At 35.7% G+C, this 17,818-nt stretch overlaps 2 protein-coding genes across 2 annotated transcripts in view; both read left to right on the forward strand.

The window, feature by feature from the left end:
• The window catches only part of LOC121324328 (kinesin-like protein KIF28P), a 30,982-nt gene extending 25,474 nt beyond the window's left edge, over positions 1-5,508 (forward strand). The window contains exons 20-25 of the mRNA XM_041266054.1: positions 85-219; positions 1,952-2,118; positions 2,918-3,027; positions 3,614-3,767; positions 4,641-4,801; positions 5,344-5,508. Coding sequence (XP_041121988.1) covers positions 85-219; positions 1,952-2,118; positions 2,918-3,027; positions 3,614-3,767; positions 4,641-4,801; positions 5,344-5,508 — 892 coding nt within the window. The remainder of the gene's footprint in view (positions 1-84; positions 220-1,951; positions 2,119-2,917; positions 3,028-3,613; positions 3,768-4,640; positions 4,802-5,343) is intronic.
• Positions 5,509-8,471: 2,963 nt separating this feature from the next.
• On the forward strand, positions 8,472-17,754 carry LOC121323884 (transmembrane protein 179-like). Its single transcript, XM_041265203.1, has 4 exons — positions 8,472-8,822; positions 10,790-10,927; positions 12,947-13,025; positions 14,239-17,754. The coding sequence occupies exons 1-4, from the start codon at positions 8,521-8,523 to the stop codon at positions 14,416-14,418; spliced, it is 699 nt and encodes a 232-aa protein (XP_041121137.1). The 5' UTR covers positions 8,472-8,520; the 3' UTR covers positions 14,419-17,754.
• The last annotated feature ends 64 nt before the right edge of the window (positions 17,755-17,818 follow it).

Below are 17,818 nucleotides of genomic sequence, written 5' to 3' on the forward strand. Positions count from 1 at the left end.
TTCTCTTCAGCCATCCCCAGTAATGCCAATGCTTGGCTTTGTGACCCATGGATCCTCTTGCATGTCTGTTTCATGTCTCCTCAGCCCTCTGGGGGAGGAAGCCGCTGTTGTTGATCTGGAGGACCTCCTGGGGAGACGGATGGACTTTCAGTTGCAGATCAGTCAATGTTTGGGAGTGAAATGGATTAAAGAACAAATCAGCAGAGGCATTCAGATCGGGTGAGGATTTACTTTTATCTGCAAATCAACGAGGACATCATAAAGAGCCTGGGGCAGCTGAGGCAATGGGCCAATTAGTTCAAATATGAAGAACATATTGTTTTGATGTTTGTCATCAGGCATTAACTAACCTATGACATAGAGGGCTTAAAATCCCTTTAAATCCAGGTTGCTTTAGAAATGTAAAGAAACTAGGACTTCAAAATCAGTATTGTATTAAGAGGCAAGCAACAAAGATTTGATTTTTAAGGATTTACTTTTCTTTTTGTTTCAAATATAAAATAACAACACCAAACATAAAAGCCAGAGCTTTCTGCACATCAAGGTCAGAAATCAGAGAAATATTCTGATAAAATGTCTTGAAACGTCAGTCTCACGCATTGTATTTTGGGGGGTTTATTTATCATGACTTTCTCCCTGCCAAAGAAATGTTGATATTGGAATGTCATTATTTTTTTAGTCATATATCTGTATGGATATATAGTTGCAATAAAACTCTCTGCCAGGCATTGATTCATGACAAAACTGTCTTGCTCTGGCAGCATGAAGAAAATCACTCCTGATAGGCTCTTTATTACTCTGCCACAATCTATAAATTACTAGAGAAGTGAAGAACATGGCAAAAAAAGCTGTGATACTCAGAACCAAGAAATTCAAAGGGATTTAGAAATTAAGGAAAATGGTGGTTCAGGAAGGGAACTCATTTTTAATCATAGAACAAATCATGTAAACAGTATGTCCAAGTATCAGCATTGAAGGGATTTAAATCTTACCTCAATCCATTACATCCCTGCTGTGCGCCACAGTTCGTCTCCTCCTGCTCCCCAGCCTCCCCTTGCTGTTTGGCTTTGTCTAACAGAAAAGGCAGCTATCCTGCACCCCTGCCCATGGCTTCCCTACAGTCAGCCTCTCCCCTTATCTGTGAATTTATTTATGCACAGGGGAACCTCGAAAGGCCAAAGAATGTAATGTACAAACATTTTAGTAGTACTGTCTATTCTAAGCTTAAATAAATAACCTTTTGCATGAGATTTCTGAATGAACTGGGCTAAAAAATGAAATTTAATAATTGTGTTACATGGAAGTAACAAATGCCAATATCATAAAGGGGGGTACAAAACTAAAACAAGTCCACCAAAAGAAACATCTTAGCGTTGTAGTAGACTAGTCACCGTCAACAACCAGACAATGTGGGGAAGCAATGAAAAAGGCAAACAGAATGCTGAGTTATGTTTTGAAAAATTCCAGGGTTAAAAGGTATGAGTTATGAAGATAGGTTGAGAGAACTGGCTTAATTTAGAACCAAAAAATGGTAAAGGAAGACTGTCAAGGAGTTAAGGTTAACCTTTATAAATATTTTAACAGCAACACAGAGACTACGGCCAGAAGACACAGCTGGAAATTGAGCAGAGGCAGATTTAGAACAGAGGGCAGGAGACACTTTGTTGCACAGAGAGTGATGAGTGTATGGAATGTGTTACCAAGATTCTATTAGAACTGACCAGATAACGTTCTAGGATCAATCAACTGCTAGAACCGGATGGACTAAATGTCCTTTTCTCATCCATAACTTTTAATATTTTAAAGTAGAAAGTTCATTAATGTACTGTATGTTTCCATTGTTAAAATTGCACACCAGAAATGTCAGGTTGTTGGCACAATTTCTAAACATCATAGGTTCCTAGTTTGAGCAACCAGCTCACATTAACTTTTTGTGATTTGTAACCTGCAGATTTCAGATATATGAGCTCCCTGTTGTGTTTTACACAAATAGCAGTTGGGGAAACATTAATCCGACTTTAGCCTACTCTGTGCATTTCACCATCCAACATGTCACCATGGATTTTCTAAACTACTTGAAAACTCATGCCATCATACTGGAGCTCTTTGGACTCCAAGGTCAGTTATCATATATATATATATCTATATATATATATATATATATATATATATATATATATATATATATATATATATATATATATATAATAATGTATAAACCATTGTGCTGAAATAACATTAATGTGTTTTGGATAGGCTACACGTTACATTATTAACAAAATATAAATATGTACAGAACACCTATACAGTATACAGTACAGTAGTAAAATCAAATCATTTTCTTTTTGCTACCAGTATGGTAACACAAAATAAATCATGCTGCTGCATTGTACACATCAGTGTACAATGCAAATAATAATAATTATTTTTTTTATTATTGAAACTAAATGATTTTAGTGTTACTAAAAGCTACTATTCTTTTAAGGTGAAATGATTTTGATTTCACTTATTTCCTTAGAAATGAGTCATCACTGCTGTGAATTGTAGGATTGTAGTCATGGGAAAGATGTGATCTTTCATTAAAGCTGACAAAAAAAATACATTTCCCAGTTTGCACAGTGATAAAACCAATGATATCTGATACCTTCAGAGTAAATGCACTGCTAAAAAGCATGTCACATTGGAAACGACTGATGTAACCTGAAGAGCAGGATTTAGATATGGCATCATCTACCCATCCTGATACCAAAACACATATAAATCCAATAGAATAAGAAAGACATAAAAGAAAAACACCCCTAACAAGTAAACTGGTACAGTTCTAGAGCTGTCAGAATGTCATTGTTGTTTAATATTTCTTTTTACACTGCACTTTTTCAATTTCATGTTGTTGCTTATGCTGTTTTTGTTGACACAGAGGGCTGTCCTGAAATGGAGACATCATATGCTGACATCCCGCTTTCTAATGAGGGGACTGTTTTGCTGGACATGTGCTACCAGGATTCCCAGCAATCATGCACATCAACAGTATATAGTTGCTCTTTGCTTTTTGTTATTAGGTGTTTCTGACAATGCTAAATCACATTTTAGTGATGGTAGTGCCTGAAAAATCACAGTGAAGCATTGCAAAAATAAGTTAAGATATGCACGTTTCCAGTAATAACTTATTAAGTTTAGATTGCTTGGCTTATCCCTTGTCTGTTAATACACAGATTTACCATATAGGTCGTCAGTATTTTATATGGATAATCTAGTACTATACCTACTCAGTACTAGACCTTGGTGGGCTGATAATTCTGTGGGATACAGTATATATATATAGATATATATATTATATATATATATATATTATATATATATATTATATATATATATATATATTAGATATATATACTGTATCTAGATGCAAATGTAGCAGTAATCTTTATAAAGTCTGGATTGTGTCCTCTCACTTCTCAGGTTGTCCTATTATATGACTTCATAAGACTTTGGATTGGGGTCACCCATTTAATTTCCTAGGATGGTAGGGGCATCCCAGTGACAAGGTGGTGGGGCCTTTGGTGTATGATAATGTCAGAAAAAAATGTTTTTGTTGTTCCTTCATACATTTTAGGATTCTGGCAATGACTTTTCAGAACTTCGTGAAAGACTCTTACACTTGGAATTAGAATGTGACAAGTTGAGAGAAGAAAACCGGGTCTTGAAGACTGAAAACATTGAAATGAGAGGGGAAATGGAAAAGCGAGCTAGACAGAATGCAATTTCAGGTAGGTTTAGGGGTCAAAACAAGGAATCAGCCAAGAGCAATCCTAGGAGTTGGATTGTTTGAAGTACATTTATTTATCAACGTTTCATGTATTTTATAAAGTGTAATGATTAAAGTATTTTCCCATGTATTTGGGTGTAGTTTGGTCTGAAGACTTGTATCACGGATCCTATGCCACTTCTCTTGAAAGCTTTCAGCCATGGGCACATGTGCATATTTCTCATAAGGAGGGCAGGATCATTTTATATCTTGACATTTAGTTATCTTCCTAGTCCAAAATTCAGAATAAAATTACATTAAAATACAGATATAAGAAATTACACAAAAGCAGACATTGTTGAGGAATGTATTGGATAGCGGTGCACAAAATTATTATTTGATTATTCAGATTGAACTCTCCACTGAAACCAGGTTAAGACCACCAGGTGAAGGTCATTGTTGTTGATTGAGGTAATTTACCATTCAAAATTAAACAAGTGAAGAAACAGCTGCTTGGATTTGTGATGGAAAGTAGCAGTCATCACAAATCCAAGCAGATGTTTTTTCACTTGTTTCATTTTCTGTGAAGAATAGCAAGCATCACAACTCCAATCAGCTGTCTCTTCAGTTGTTTTAATTGGAATGGTAAATTAGCCCTATTAACATTAATTACCCTCACCTGGGTGCAGTTTATATGAATAATCCATTTGTGCAGCTCGAGTATTGGATGTACTTTCACTACCAATACATCCGTATTGTGGAATTACAGAATATGTTAGCTGCCAGGGCTCAGCTTTGAGGACCATATACTGTACCCTTTTTTGCAATACTTTAGTAAAAAGGAATAACTTTATTAATCTTCACACAAGTAACTCCATGTGTTTCTTTGCCACAGATAATACCTCTACCTCAGAGAAATTATCTAATGACAGACTGAGCGGACGATCTGCCTTTCCAAGTTTTGATGCTGAGTTTGCCAAAGCACTTAAGAGGTTTTATTTTGGAATGAATGGAGTAAAAGGAAAACTAAATCATCTGAAGGAGATACGACCTTTGGTAATTTCAAACAGATTTTCTATTACCTTAGTCCTGATGTTATGTAGTAAGGCAGAAGAAAAAGATTGCAATAACAATCTAGTGATGTAATTTTAAAACACACATAACCTTGACATGCAGTTATCTACAGAAAATATGTTGACATGCAGCATCTGGAATACAACATGCAGCCGTCTCTCTTGGCACATATGCCCATAAGGCAGAGGTGTTTGTCAATGTTAAGCATTATATCATATAGGATATACTACGTGTTGGAAGGGACAGATGCATAAATGGTTTTGGTGGAGAATTTGTTTTACTAATATTGCTTAATAAATATCTCGATATCCCTAATCAGAAAATAGTATACAGTAAAAGACTTTAATGAGCATGTTGTCTCACAAGTACAGTGGTAATCAATTCAAATTTAAAATGATTGGGAGGGATATTGTTTTGGTCTCCCATTGTTTTCTATGGAGGTAACTTGAATTACAGCCTTCTTTAGGGAAAAGGTTAAAGTAGTGGTACTATTTTAATTGGTTTATTTTACTTTCTGTCCCCAGGATGAATATAACATTCATTCCCTGCAGTACTTTGTTGATGAAAGAATCGAGCTGATTAAGGAGTTTGGGGGAGACCTTGAGGGCTGTGTTGGGAAAATGAAAAGTGACGTGGAGAAGATAATCCAGAAAAAGAAAGAGATCCACCTCACACTTTCAACAAAATAGATTTTACATGCTGGATGGGTTAAGCAAATACTGTGATCAGGGGTTTCCTGGAGAGCTACAAGGTCTGATTTGTTTTCAATTGAGCTCTCAGTTACTTAATTAAACAAATTATCAGTTTACTTAGTTAAGATTAACATGTGTTCCAGATCTTTAGCCATTGATGATGTAAAACATCTATAACACCTGCAGGATTGGGGCTCTCCAGGACCAGGGTTGGAGACCCCTGCTGTAGATCTTTATTAATAATGTGTGTGTGTATATCAGGGGTGTCCAATTATGGTCCTCAGGGGCTATTCCACTCCTTGTTTAACAGGTAAAATGATACAATTAATTACTTCAGGGGCTTTTGTTCAACTAAACAATTTAGAACAGGGTTGGAACAAAAACCAAGACTGGAAGGGTAAACTTTGGCCACCCCTGCTGTATATTATAAAATGGCTTGGATCAATTAAGTGACATGGTTGGCTTAACAAGATCACATGACTAGGTTTGTGTAATTATTAAAAAAAAAAAAAAATCGAGACATTTTCTAAGTGAAATAACCCATGATAGGGTGTGTGGTTATACAATTCTTGCCTCACTTCCTGGATAGTTGTAGGTACTTGGCATGCAGCCTCGTGCCTCACAATGCACCCAGGTTGTGTGGTAAGAATTGTCTTACCGCACACTCTTTCATGGGTTATTTCTTACTTGAATAATTCATGAATTCTATAAAAAGTACTTATAACATTGTTGGATGTAATAAGTATATTGATCTGTAGCAGAATTTGTATATATTTAATATAACATACTTTTTTAATGCAAAAATATATTATCTGTAATATGCATATCTAGAACTGCTGGTGTGATATTAGTAGATCAGATTTGATTAATATATCAATTATTTTTTTCCATGCTTGAACTCGTTGTCATGGTGGTGGTGATGATGATCATTATTATAATGATCATTATTGTTATTATTATCATTGATGAAGAAACATCAGTTAGCAGAGTGCACATTATTGTATGAAGAAGACATTAGCTGAAATATTTGTCAACTGCACTAAACTTTTTTCTAGTTTTTAATTGAGAAACAGTTCCTATACAAGCTCTAGAATTGATGCTGACTACAGTCATGTATTTCTTGGTATTTTTGTCTTTGTTCAGAAAAAATGGAATATAACCACACATGTCCAGATCTCATTCTTGAATAGTTGGTATTACTTGTGTGACACTGGCCAAAAAAGGTGACCTGCTATTGGGCCACTGTAGCTTAGTTGAATGCTAAAGTACTCTAATTTTCTCAGCCCGTCATATATAGAAATACTATAGAGCAAGTACAGCCAACAGAGTTAAAAACAAGTGACTGACTATGAAGATATTTAAAATGACAGACTGGGTTATGGATTACTCTACATTAGCTTGAAGGAATCACTATATACTATAAATTACTTTTTCATCCTTGTTAGTGATTCACATTTCATAATAAGCTTTTCAGGGCTGACTGAATTCATTGGGTTGACAAGGCAAGTAAATCTGACAGAGCCAGTCATGTTTTTGCAGCTTATTCGTCTGAGCCGTTTTTCATAATAATGTTAGAAATACTTCCATGCATCATTTTTCATTAAAATGACCCCCCCCCCCAATATTATTATACACTATTATGTAGTAGTTACAATCAGAGCATGTTAAACAGCGTATTCATTTATAAACCTGATAAAATAAGTGTAGCCCCTAAGGTTACAATATTCAGTATACAGCCCTCAAATAACTGCACTACATTTAACAGCATAGGAATTTCTAAATGGAAAGGGGATTCTATTCAGCAAAGGAGGCACACTAATAAGTGGTGGAGTTAAAGTGTTTATGGTGCTAATAAAGGTTACATAGTAAAAAGGAGTTTAGACTTTTATTAACACAAATTTTTCCTATAGTTTTTATACATGTTTAAAATGTGCCCTGCTTAGGTCTTTGTGTGTTTAGAAAAATGTATTTATTAGTTTGGTGCCACCAACAATTAAACATGTTTTGAGAACAGTAGCTCTTCCAAATAAATTGACACCACTCTTATTGGACTGCATAATTAAATAGTATTGATTTGAAGTTTCAATCTCTGAGCTATTCCATTTGTAAATCTATTTTCTATAAATAGGCTAAAACATCTTAATGACATTTGTAGCTAAGTTTCATACCACCTCATCCTGCAAAATCCATCTCTAGTTTTGTTTTAATTAATATATTTCATTTTTGTTTGTATATAATTTTGTATACTTTATCTGCAAATAACAGTTATTAAGTTGCAAAGGACTATGCTTGAAATATAATGAAGAGGCTGTGATATGATACTATATTTTAAACTTTCCTGTGTTTTCTTATGAAGTTGTTTAGATTTATATGGTTGATAAATCATTTAGAAACACAAAACATGCAATAAGGTAACTGGTCATTTTTGTATATGAAAGTCAGATAGCAAAGCAGTTGTTGTTGACTAAAAAAATGGAAAGCATACCAAATGAAGCTGCATTAATCTACAAATAGAAATGGCGTGGCGCTGTCCAAGGTGCTGAAATGGCACCACAGCGTGAAGTTTGTAGAGGCGACTTCTCTTTTTTTTGGAAAGGTTAAGTGAGTATATCTGGTAATGTAATGTGCAAACTCAGTATATTTACTTATGCTATGGTTATAAACAGTATTCAGATTTGTATTGAAACATACAAAATAGAGCTTGTATTATTAGCAGGAAACAAAATAGTATATATATATATATATATATATATATATATATATATATATATATATATATATATATATATATATATATATATATATAGACTATATAGATAGACTATATTTAATGCACTTCACAGAATAAATCATACTGATTGAAATACATCCGTTGCACATGTCACTACTGCTAGTCCTCATCTAGCTCTACATTAACAGTTACTTTCTGTATGGTTTACTTTATGCGTCAGTGTGTCAGTGCACACTGCGCAACTGCAGTTTCTCTAGGCACTGAAAAAGAGAACAAAAATGGCTCTCGATAATTTTCTCTTTGCCCAGTGTATACTTTATTTTTTGGCTTTTCTCTTTGGGTTTATCGCCGTAGTTCCGTTATCTGAAAACGGTGATGATTTCCAAGGGAAATGTCTGCTATTCACTCGGGGGATGTGGCAGAACGAGAACATCACAGTGGAGAAACAGAGGTTCATTGTAGAGGAATGGGGGCCAGAATCTGCTTGTCGTTTCAGCACTTTCGCTGGGATAGTGTCCCTCATTGTATCTGCAGTGCAGGCGTGGAGAATACTATTCTACCTCTGCAAGGGTCACGATGAGTGAGTTTTTACTGGGTTTATATCACACATTTGTCTTTTATTTCTATCAATGGTGTGTAATTAATGTAGTTAGAGCAACAATTCTGTGTCGTTGCATGCATTGTAAAAAACACTATATAAAAAGCATTTCCCAAGAGCATTTTTTTAAAATAATAACTGTACTATTCCTGCCGCAAATCAATGTCTAGATATATTTATAAGATTTCCAAGATCGTATGTGAAATACTAAGTGTATATTTTATACATTTAAAAATAAATAAATAAATAAATAAACAAACAGTATTTTTCCTTTCCATGCTTACATATTTTAAGTGGGGCATATAGGAACACATTTTATTGATTTTATGTGTCTAAGGGACAAAAAACAACATAATCACAGTTTATGTAACTCTACTCCGCCCAGAGTCAACGCCCTGAGTGGGTTATGATCAATGTCTAACCAACAAATTGGTAGACATCAAATATACATGCATACGTTTCAGAAACGATTAATGTCTGTAATTTATAAGGACTTAATGAACGGGGAAACATTTTAGCTCAGGCTTTCGAAAGAAAGATATCATCACAATTAGAACACGCGTTGTACTGCAGAGAAATCAAAACACGAGGGGCTTGACAGATTTCACTATGAGTAGTCATTCATAATATTATAACAAAATGTGATGTTTGGGTATATAGTACAATTAAATAGATGAATCTAAAAAGTGCGATATTACCTATTGCTCAGATACATAGGTTTTGCGAAGGTACATTAGCTTCTAATACTATTTTATTCCTTATTGTATCCATGTTGTTTTTTACCGAACTGACTGTAGTTTGTGACAAATGCAGACGATATGTGGTTTACAAAGCAGAAAATGCAACTACGGACAAATAAACAAAAATAAGCAATTGCCTTTGAATGATTCAGGGTTCTGTATTCTCTGAATGGTTGTCCAAATAGAAAATTAATGATGCAGGGATGTGGTCGGCAGCTATCTTTCATTAGCATTGTCATCACTGTAGCTGCAAGTGTAGCTGAATGGAATCAGGTCTATTGGAAAAGACGTGGTACTTCAGTTGTGCACTTCCATTATCTGTATCCCTTTCAATGCCAAACTATACATTTAGGGATGTTTAATATACATTCTGTACCAGCGTACATTGTAAATACAGTTTCCAATTGAATAAGGTTCTTATCTTATCAACAAAAATTATTTAGTTTTGCTGAGATTTTAGTCTTGAATATTGAAGTCATGAATGCTATTTAATTAACCTCAACAGGTAGGAACATGTAAACTATCCTCACAGTGTTAAATTTGCAAGCAGGTTTCACAGGGGAAGGAGACTAACGATTTTTGACGAATATAAACAAACTGGTCTGTAAATGGATTTTTTTTTTTTACGTGAAATGAAAACTAATATTATTCCTTACAATACATTAGTCAAATTATCCTTGGGTATGTCAGTTAAACTGCTTCGGTAACTGTAATAAAGGACACAAAAGGCTAATTCACTTTTAGGATCAGCCTAAAAATATATATTTTTAAACACATAATCTTACATTACACTAATCATTGCATTAAATATAGATTGAATAAAGATGTGCACAGTAGGATCCACAATGTATGAAATGATTATGCTCCACATGCAATCCAGAGGGTCTGTTTGTGGCTAGGGGTTGATAAGAAAAGTTTGGAAAAGACATATTCAAATTCAAGGCACTTGTTCACCATATACAGGCATACAAATGGTCCACACTGAATGAGAAATATAAAAACCAGAATCTTCGAGGCTATAAAATTACATTCCTGGTATATTGGTGATCACTGCTTTGACGGATCTGCTTGACAGTGCCGTTAATTATGCTGGTCCCTTGCTCTTCTGTGCAGTGTCAAGTCTTTTACATCTGCCCAGAGAAGAATATTTAAGGGTTCTGCTGTTGTGCTTTTCAATGAGTCTAACCTCTAATCTTTCTGTAATTACAGCTCCTTCTTTTATGCCTTCGTAAATCTGCTGGCAAGTTCCTTTGTGGTTTTTGTCATCTTTGTTGCCAGCACAATTGTCAGCGTGGGATTTAACATGTGGTGCGATGCCATCACTGAAAATGGAAGCATGCCAAACAGGTCTATAGTTTTTCTTCCCTTTCCTGGTGTCAATCGCATTAAAGATTCAATGCAGTGACTATACTTTGAGATCCCATTACAAGTAATTTGTTGGACCCAATACATAACTGAAATGCCCTACCTGCTGCTGTCAAAACAAATGGTTTTAGTTTTATTAAAAATATGCCAATATACTTGCTTGACCTGGTTAAAAATATGTACTGATTTGTTATTGTGTTATTGTTGAGGTAATGTGTGCATGCAAATTGCAGCTATTCAGCCAAAATTAAATGGGGGCCAGTGATAATATTACTAGTGCTAATAATAACATTAACAATACAATCTTGGTTTACTTGTTATAACCAAAACATGATTTAATCATACCATTTTTCTGAGTGATGGTAAATTATTGAATTGCAATCACAGATCTGATAGCCATGGGTAGATTATGGCTTTAGGAGAAATTGTGGAAACAGGATCACTTCTCTCAATGAGATTCTCTGTTAGGATTTCCTCGATTTAGATTTTGTTCATGATGAGCAATGTTCGCTGGAGGAACCAGATTTTGAGTCACAATAAAAATGCATTATAAAGTACAATATAAACAGAAACCTCATGTGACCAAATGGCAGAACTGACACAGGCATGTAAAACACGTGGAAACACAATCATTTTAAAGAGTAACTTGGTATGGTCATGAAATATAGCTTTCAGAAGGATGCCTTTAAAAATCTTTAAATTGTCACGTACACCTGAAATGAGACATTATAGTTCTTGAAACCTAGTGATTTTATATGTGGGCTATCATTTTTAGCTATGTTCAAAAAGTTCTGCATTAATGTGATCTTTAACAACACTATACAGCGTTCTTCATACTTGGCACTCCATTGTTGAAGCATTGCGAAAATTGGAGAAGATGGAGGTTAGTGTGGTTTCCATTGAGCTTGGATTTGTGCTTCTGTCAAGGTGCTTGTTAGCAAAAGCATTAGCTGTTACTTCCCTGTTACTTCTATTTTTAGCCATACAGCAAAATTAGTTACTTCTTAACATGTGTCCTGCTGTGAGTACTGAGGAACTGTAGGCATCTAGCCTCTTTATACCTGAACAGCCCTTTGGTGGCAAACAGTGCATCACAGAGTGTCTCTCTCATAGACGTCTTTCCTTTACATATCATCCACAGTTTTAATGATGCTCCGACAATACTGCATGAATTATTAATCACTCTGTGTGTGTGTGTGTGTGTGTGTGTATGCGTGTGTGTGTGTATATGTATATATAGTTAGGACAGTGAGTTATCACTTTTGATGGCAATTCCAGGTCCATAATTGACTCATAATACAAACTTGATCAAATGTTTATGATTCCATAAGTTAGTGTTCTAAAACATGTCATGTGCTGTAGGACAGTTTCACTACAATGGTATAACTACATTCAGACCATGTGACCTATTGCACAGGAAGTGGCTAGGCACCAGGAAGCAGCAATACTGTAACAAAGTCAGCAAAGAACTAGTTAACAAATCTTACCATCCACAACTTCAAACAGAATGAACACTAGAAGATGTGGTTGAATGTTATCTTAGAACATGGAAATCACTTGTATGCTGTATTTTTTTATTGTGTTTGAAGGTTTGATGGAGTGAAGAGGCTCCATCGACCTGTAATCCTGCCTCCCGGTTTTAGAGGGCTCATCTCGCAATGCAGAACTTGCTCTTCTACCATAAAAGGGATGACAGTGGCCATCTTGGTGAAGGGCAAACCAGCACTTCCTAAAGCTCTCTAGGCAGCTCTATTTAAGAGTAGCAGATTTGAACTGAATTAGTTTAGACTGCTCTGATTTGATACTACTAAATTGGAGACAGATTTATAGGAAGACAACTGGCCTTTTTTCTCCAGGGCTAACACCTGGGGTTTGTACCTTGGACAGCTGTCTCTGAATACTTTACACCCTCTCCAGGTTGTCCCTAGGTCACTCTTCCACAGAAGGGTCTATGGATGATAGTTGTTAATTTGTTTATAATATTTCCTTCTTTGTTTACAGCTGTGAGGAGCTGCAGGATACTGATTTGGAACTGCATTTGGACAACTCATCCTTTTATGACCAGTTTGCCATTGCACAGGTTGGTTGGCTGTACTAAACAATTGTATACACTGTAAGATAACAGGGTAGCATGAAAACTCTTGCTTTTTAATATTCAATGCACAAACTGTCTTGTGTACTGCTGATGCATTCCACTCCAATTCCAGTACCAGCTAGAAAATTAATTACTGATTTAATGCGAAAATCTACAAAATGGTACTCCTAGTCCCAGTCTCCTCATAATGAAAAATGGGTTAAAAAACAATATCTTAGCAAATTAATGAAATCCTAGTATCTATCTTGTCCTAGAATTTGAACTCCTTACCAGCTCGCTCTAAAGAGCTTTCTGATATATTTGCTCATAATGATAACTCACTGCTAAACCTACTAAGCACCATTTCATACACATGTCTCATCTGTGTTCAGAGTACTGATCAGCCACTTCATAACCATATTGTATTAAAACTATTGTCAATAGCCTCAATTCACTAGTAGTAGGCCTACATGCGCAAGTATTACTTTTAGATTGTAGTACATTATTAGTTTGTAATTTAAATGATCTTTTTGGTGTTTTTATATTCAGTGTGGACAATTATGTCAGGACTGTACCTGTAGCATTCTTTGTTTATTCTGTTGGTTGCTCTAGAGGCTGTACTGAATTCTGTCAAGGTAGCTTCAAACACTTTTGAATGTATACCAGACAGCAAATCAAAATGTGAGATTTTCATCAGCTATGATCCAGTAATTATTCAATAGTTCTGGACAAACCTCACAACACAGACATTTGAGTTTAAGGAAAAATGTTATTGATGATTATGTGATGTATGAAAGAAACAATTTGGCATCAAATCTGCTTGGTTTGAGGGTCCACCACCTGGCTGTCTGGACGAGGCAGGTGACCCCCATAATAGATTGTATCTAGAGAAGCTATTGAGGTGGAGATGGGGAGGCGAATGGATGCAAATCAATCAAACACAAGAGAGGGGGGAGTTACAAGGGTATTTATATGTTTTTGACAGGTTACATTGAGATGACTAAATGTGTAGGGGCCCTCCCTCCTCCCTAACTTTAGTTAACTTCATATTGTTAAGTTTATTGTATACTGTTAGTTTATGTGCCTGTACAGTTTGTCTGATGCAGTCTGTAACACATTAGTCCCTGATTCTGAAACCATACATTTAAAAACTTATCATCTTCATTTTTTCTAAGTTCCAAGTGCACTCACTGCATCACTTATTATGTTTTTTTTTCAGTTTGGACTGTGGGCTGCTTGGTTGACGTGGCTGGGAATCACTATCCTGTCTTTCCTGAAAGTCTACCACAATTACCGACAGGAAGACCTGCTGGATAGCCTGATCCATGAGAAGGAGCTTCTGCTGAGGAGGTCTTCCAGACGAGGATCAGATCTGGATGACAAGAGTGGCATGATCTAATGTCCATCTCTTTGGAGTTCCATGCTATTTCCATACTTCCTTTGAATTGCCTGTGGTTCTCCCTGCCATAGTTATTTACATATTTGAGCACAATTAGGTCTATTCCAGGCTGGTTTGGAGTGTAATCTGAACCTTGAAGGGTAACATAATATAATACCATAATACCATAACATAATTGAACCTCAGAAGAACCATTAGCCAATCACATAATTGCCAGCAATGGTAAGAGATTGGGAGAACATTGGTAATGAAAAGGTTTGGATGTATGTCAGCATGGACACTATGTTACCAGTACCCCTTAGTACAAAACCATTGCATTGCCATTGTAGATCATTTTGTAAGGAAGCACATTTTTACAGACAGCAAATACTTATTTGAGCATGGCTCTGCAGTGAGAGCAGCTCTCAATAAGATAGAACTGCTCCATCACACCTTTGTTGCTCCGAGACAAATATCACTGAAAGTACCATGTTAAGAACTCAGTTTTCACACGGGAATGGATGGAAGTCATTTATTACTAAACAAATTATTTAAAAAAAAGTTTGAATGCCTAAGCATGGTTTTACAGACACTGGTTAACACTAATCTTGGACTATCCAGTTTATCCTTTACTCACTTATCCCTTGACTAACTCGGTCATTGACAATTCATCTTTTGAGGCACCATTTCCCTCCACGTCAGGTGATCTTTAGTGACTTGGAGAAGTTCTTACTGCGATTTCCCCATAGGGGTGCTCTGGACTCTGCTGCTCTCTGCTTACTGCTGCTAGTAAATGCTCAAGGGATCTAATCATTGCAGTTACTTCTTTAACAGAGCTGTTCATTTAACAGAGCTGTTCATTTTATGTGTGGATTATGCTATCAGAAGAATTCTTCTGATACTTTTGAAGTCAAAAGCTTCATTTCTTAATTCTCTTGTTGCTGTTAGAGTCCAGGTTTCCTATCCGTACAGGGCTGTTGAGAACACAATCGTTCTAAGAAGTTTTATCTTGGATGCCCTTGAAATGTTCTTGTCTTTCCAGATTAGGTCAAGTTTTGCTACTGCTGCTATTGTGAGGGCAAATCTACTTTAGATTTCTGTTTCAGATTTCCCATCTTTTGTGGTGGAGGCTGCGAGGTATTTGAATGAGTCCATGTGCAAACTTCTTGTTCTGCATCAGAATGATCCAGTGGTTGTTATTATTTTTTTGCTGAGGTTAAGCTTCTTTATCTTTATCTTCTTTATAATGCTTCTTGCTATATATAATCACATGCTTTATTGAAGTCTGTGAAGTTGTGACGTAGTTCCTTTTGGTGGTCTATGTGTTTTTCATTCAGTATTCTCAAGTTGAAGATTGCTTCTTCCAGTCCTGAAACCTGCTTGCTCTTCTACAAGTAATGAAGCTTAGTAGTACTTTGCTTGGGTGACTGATTAGGCTGATGTGGTGGTGTGGTGGTTTTTGCACTGGTTCCCTTTCTTGGGCATTGGGATCACAGTAGATCGTGCCTATAGGGTTAGCCCCCTCCCTGACTTCAAGGCAGTGTTGCATATTTTATGAAGTATGTCAATAGTGACATCTCCCCCATCTTTCAGCAGTTCTGCAGCTATGCTGTCTATTCCTGCTGACCCACCAAGTATGGATAAATCTTTAGGTAATTATTGCTAATCGGGGTCTGTAAAACCAGACTTTAATATAAACAAGTGGTACAGTTTAAAAGTTGTGCATAAATGATAGCCAGGGTATGGGAGTGCATTACATACTCTATATATCAAAAGAATTCCAAACAGTTGGCCATTGAACTTAATGCCAGTGAAGGCAATGGAAATGGAAGTTTGTAAACAACAAAACTCGATAAAATGCTTTGTAGTTGGCTGGACCTTACATGCAATACATGCCACCCTTTCTGTGTTACATGCTTTGGTTGCCAAACATTTTTCATGCTGTGTACTTTAATGGAAGCAATGTTGTATGTACAAAGTTGAGAGTGGAGTGTGTTCATGCCTAATTCTGTTAGCATTGCAAGCATGCACTGTTAATTAGTTTTGTCTCATGTATTGCATAGATTTGAGCAGATTTGTAACCTAATGCTTTGATAGATTATTGCTATGGATTTTGGTCTGCTTCATTAATGCTATCATCTTAAACCTCTATGTTCCAATTAGCTGATGTCCATTCTTAAAGAAATGTAGATAAGGAAAAGATATATTTAGAGGCAGGGTAGCTGGTTTATTGGCAATGTCTTATATCTTGGTTGCATTATCTGTTATGCAGCAGTCTCCACAAACTTGTATTTTATTATGGCCCAGTTCCCCAATTTCTAAACCTCAATAAAAAATATGAAAAAGGAAATGTTTAAAACTATACCAAACACTCCCAGAACACAAAATGACAGAGCAAATCAAGTGCGAATCCAAAATTACCTTTAAAACTAAAAAAAAAAGCAATTAGAAAGGGATTTGCCAATTATTTTACAAAGAAAAAAATTGCATTTGCAATGTTTTTGCATTCATTTCCATCAAAATCACAACTTTTCAAATGATGCACTATGTTTGCTAGTTTGTATCTAGAGGCAGAATTGGCCACCACCACTTCAGTCTGGCTGTGTACAATTGTGTGCGGTTTACTTAAATCAGTGTTACTTGTAATATGCACTTTAAAAGACCAATAGACCTTGTTAAACTTGCTGTGGATTTTGTGTTTCTGCAAAAGTCTAACTGTTGAGCACAAGTGTAGGTACTGAAGTGTTCTTTCAATATGTGTACAGTACTTGTATCCTTGTGAACAGCTGTTGCATTGTATTGCTTAAACCTCTTAAAGCAAGGCTTCCAAGTATTGTGCTAGTAACAGTATTAATTGCAACTCAGTATGGAAAGGCAATTTGTAATGGATGATTAAAAGTGTTTTGTGTCTTATTATTGCTCTCTAATTAAAAGCATAGATATGAATTTATATAGTTGTTGGCATTATATGTCAGTGTTCTCGTTCAGACTTTACTGTCTGCCCAGGTCTACCACACACACAGTAGTATTAGGGGGGCTGTAGTGGGAAGCAAGGCTCATCTGTAAACATTTTTGCTTGTTTATTATTTAAGTTTTCTAAAAACATGGGGCCAAATATTCAAATGCCTTGCGTGTGTTGTGTGATGAATAATCCCACCACGAGCTAAATTCAAAGGTTAATTTGCTTGCAAATCACTATGTTGCATGGAAATCACTTAAGACTTGATACACTCCTCTTAATTATTATGCAGGAAGTATTTTTTAGATTTTACTTAGATTTCAAAACATTCGCAACGCAAGTAGAACCTTTTTTTTTGCACCATGAATTCTCTACATAAGAAAACATCGGAATCTAAATTAACCAGCTACATCATTACTGCAATTTTTTTTTTGAAATTATTGAATGACATTTACCTTACAG

The sequence above is a fragment of the Polyodon spathula genome, chromosome 12 (genome assembly GCF_017654505.1).
Source record: "Polyodon spathula isolate WHYD16114869_AA chromosome 12, ASM1765450v1, whole genome shotgun sequence".
In the NCBI taxonomy this organism is placed as follows: Eukaryota; Metazoa; Chordata; class Actinopteri; order Acipenseriformes; family Polyodontidae; genus Polyodon; species Polyodon spathula.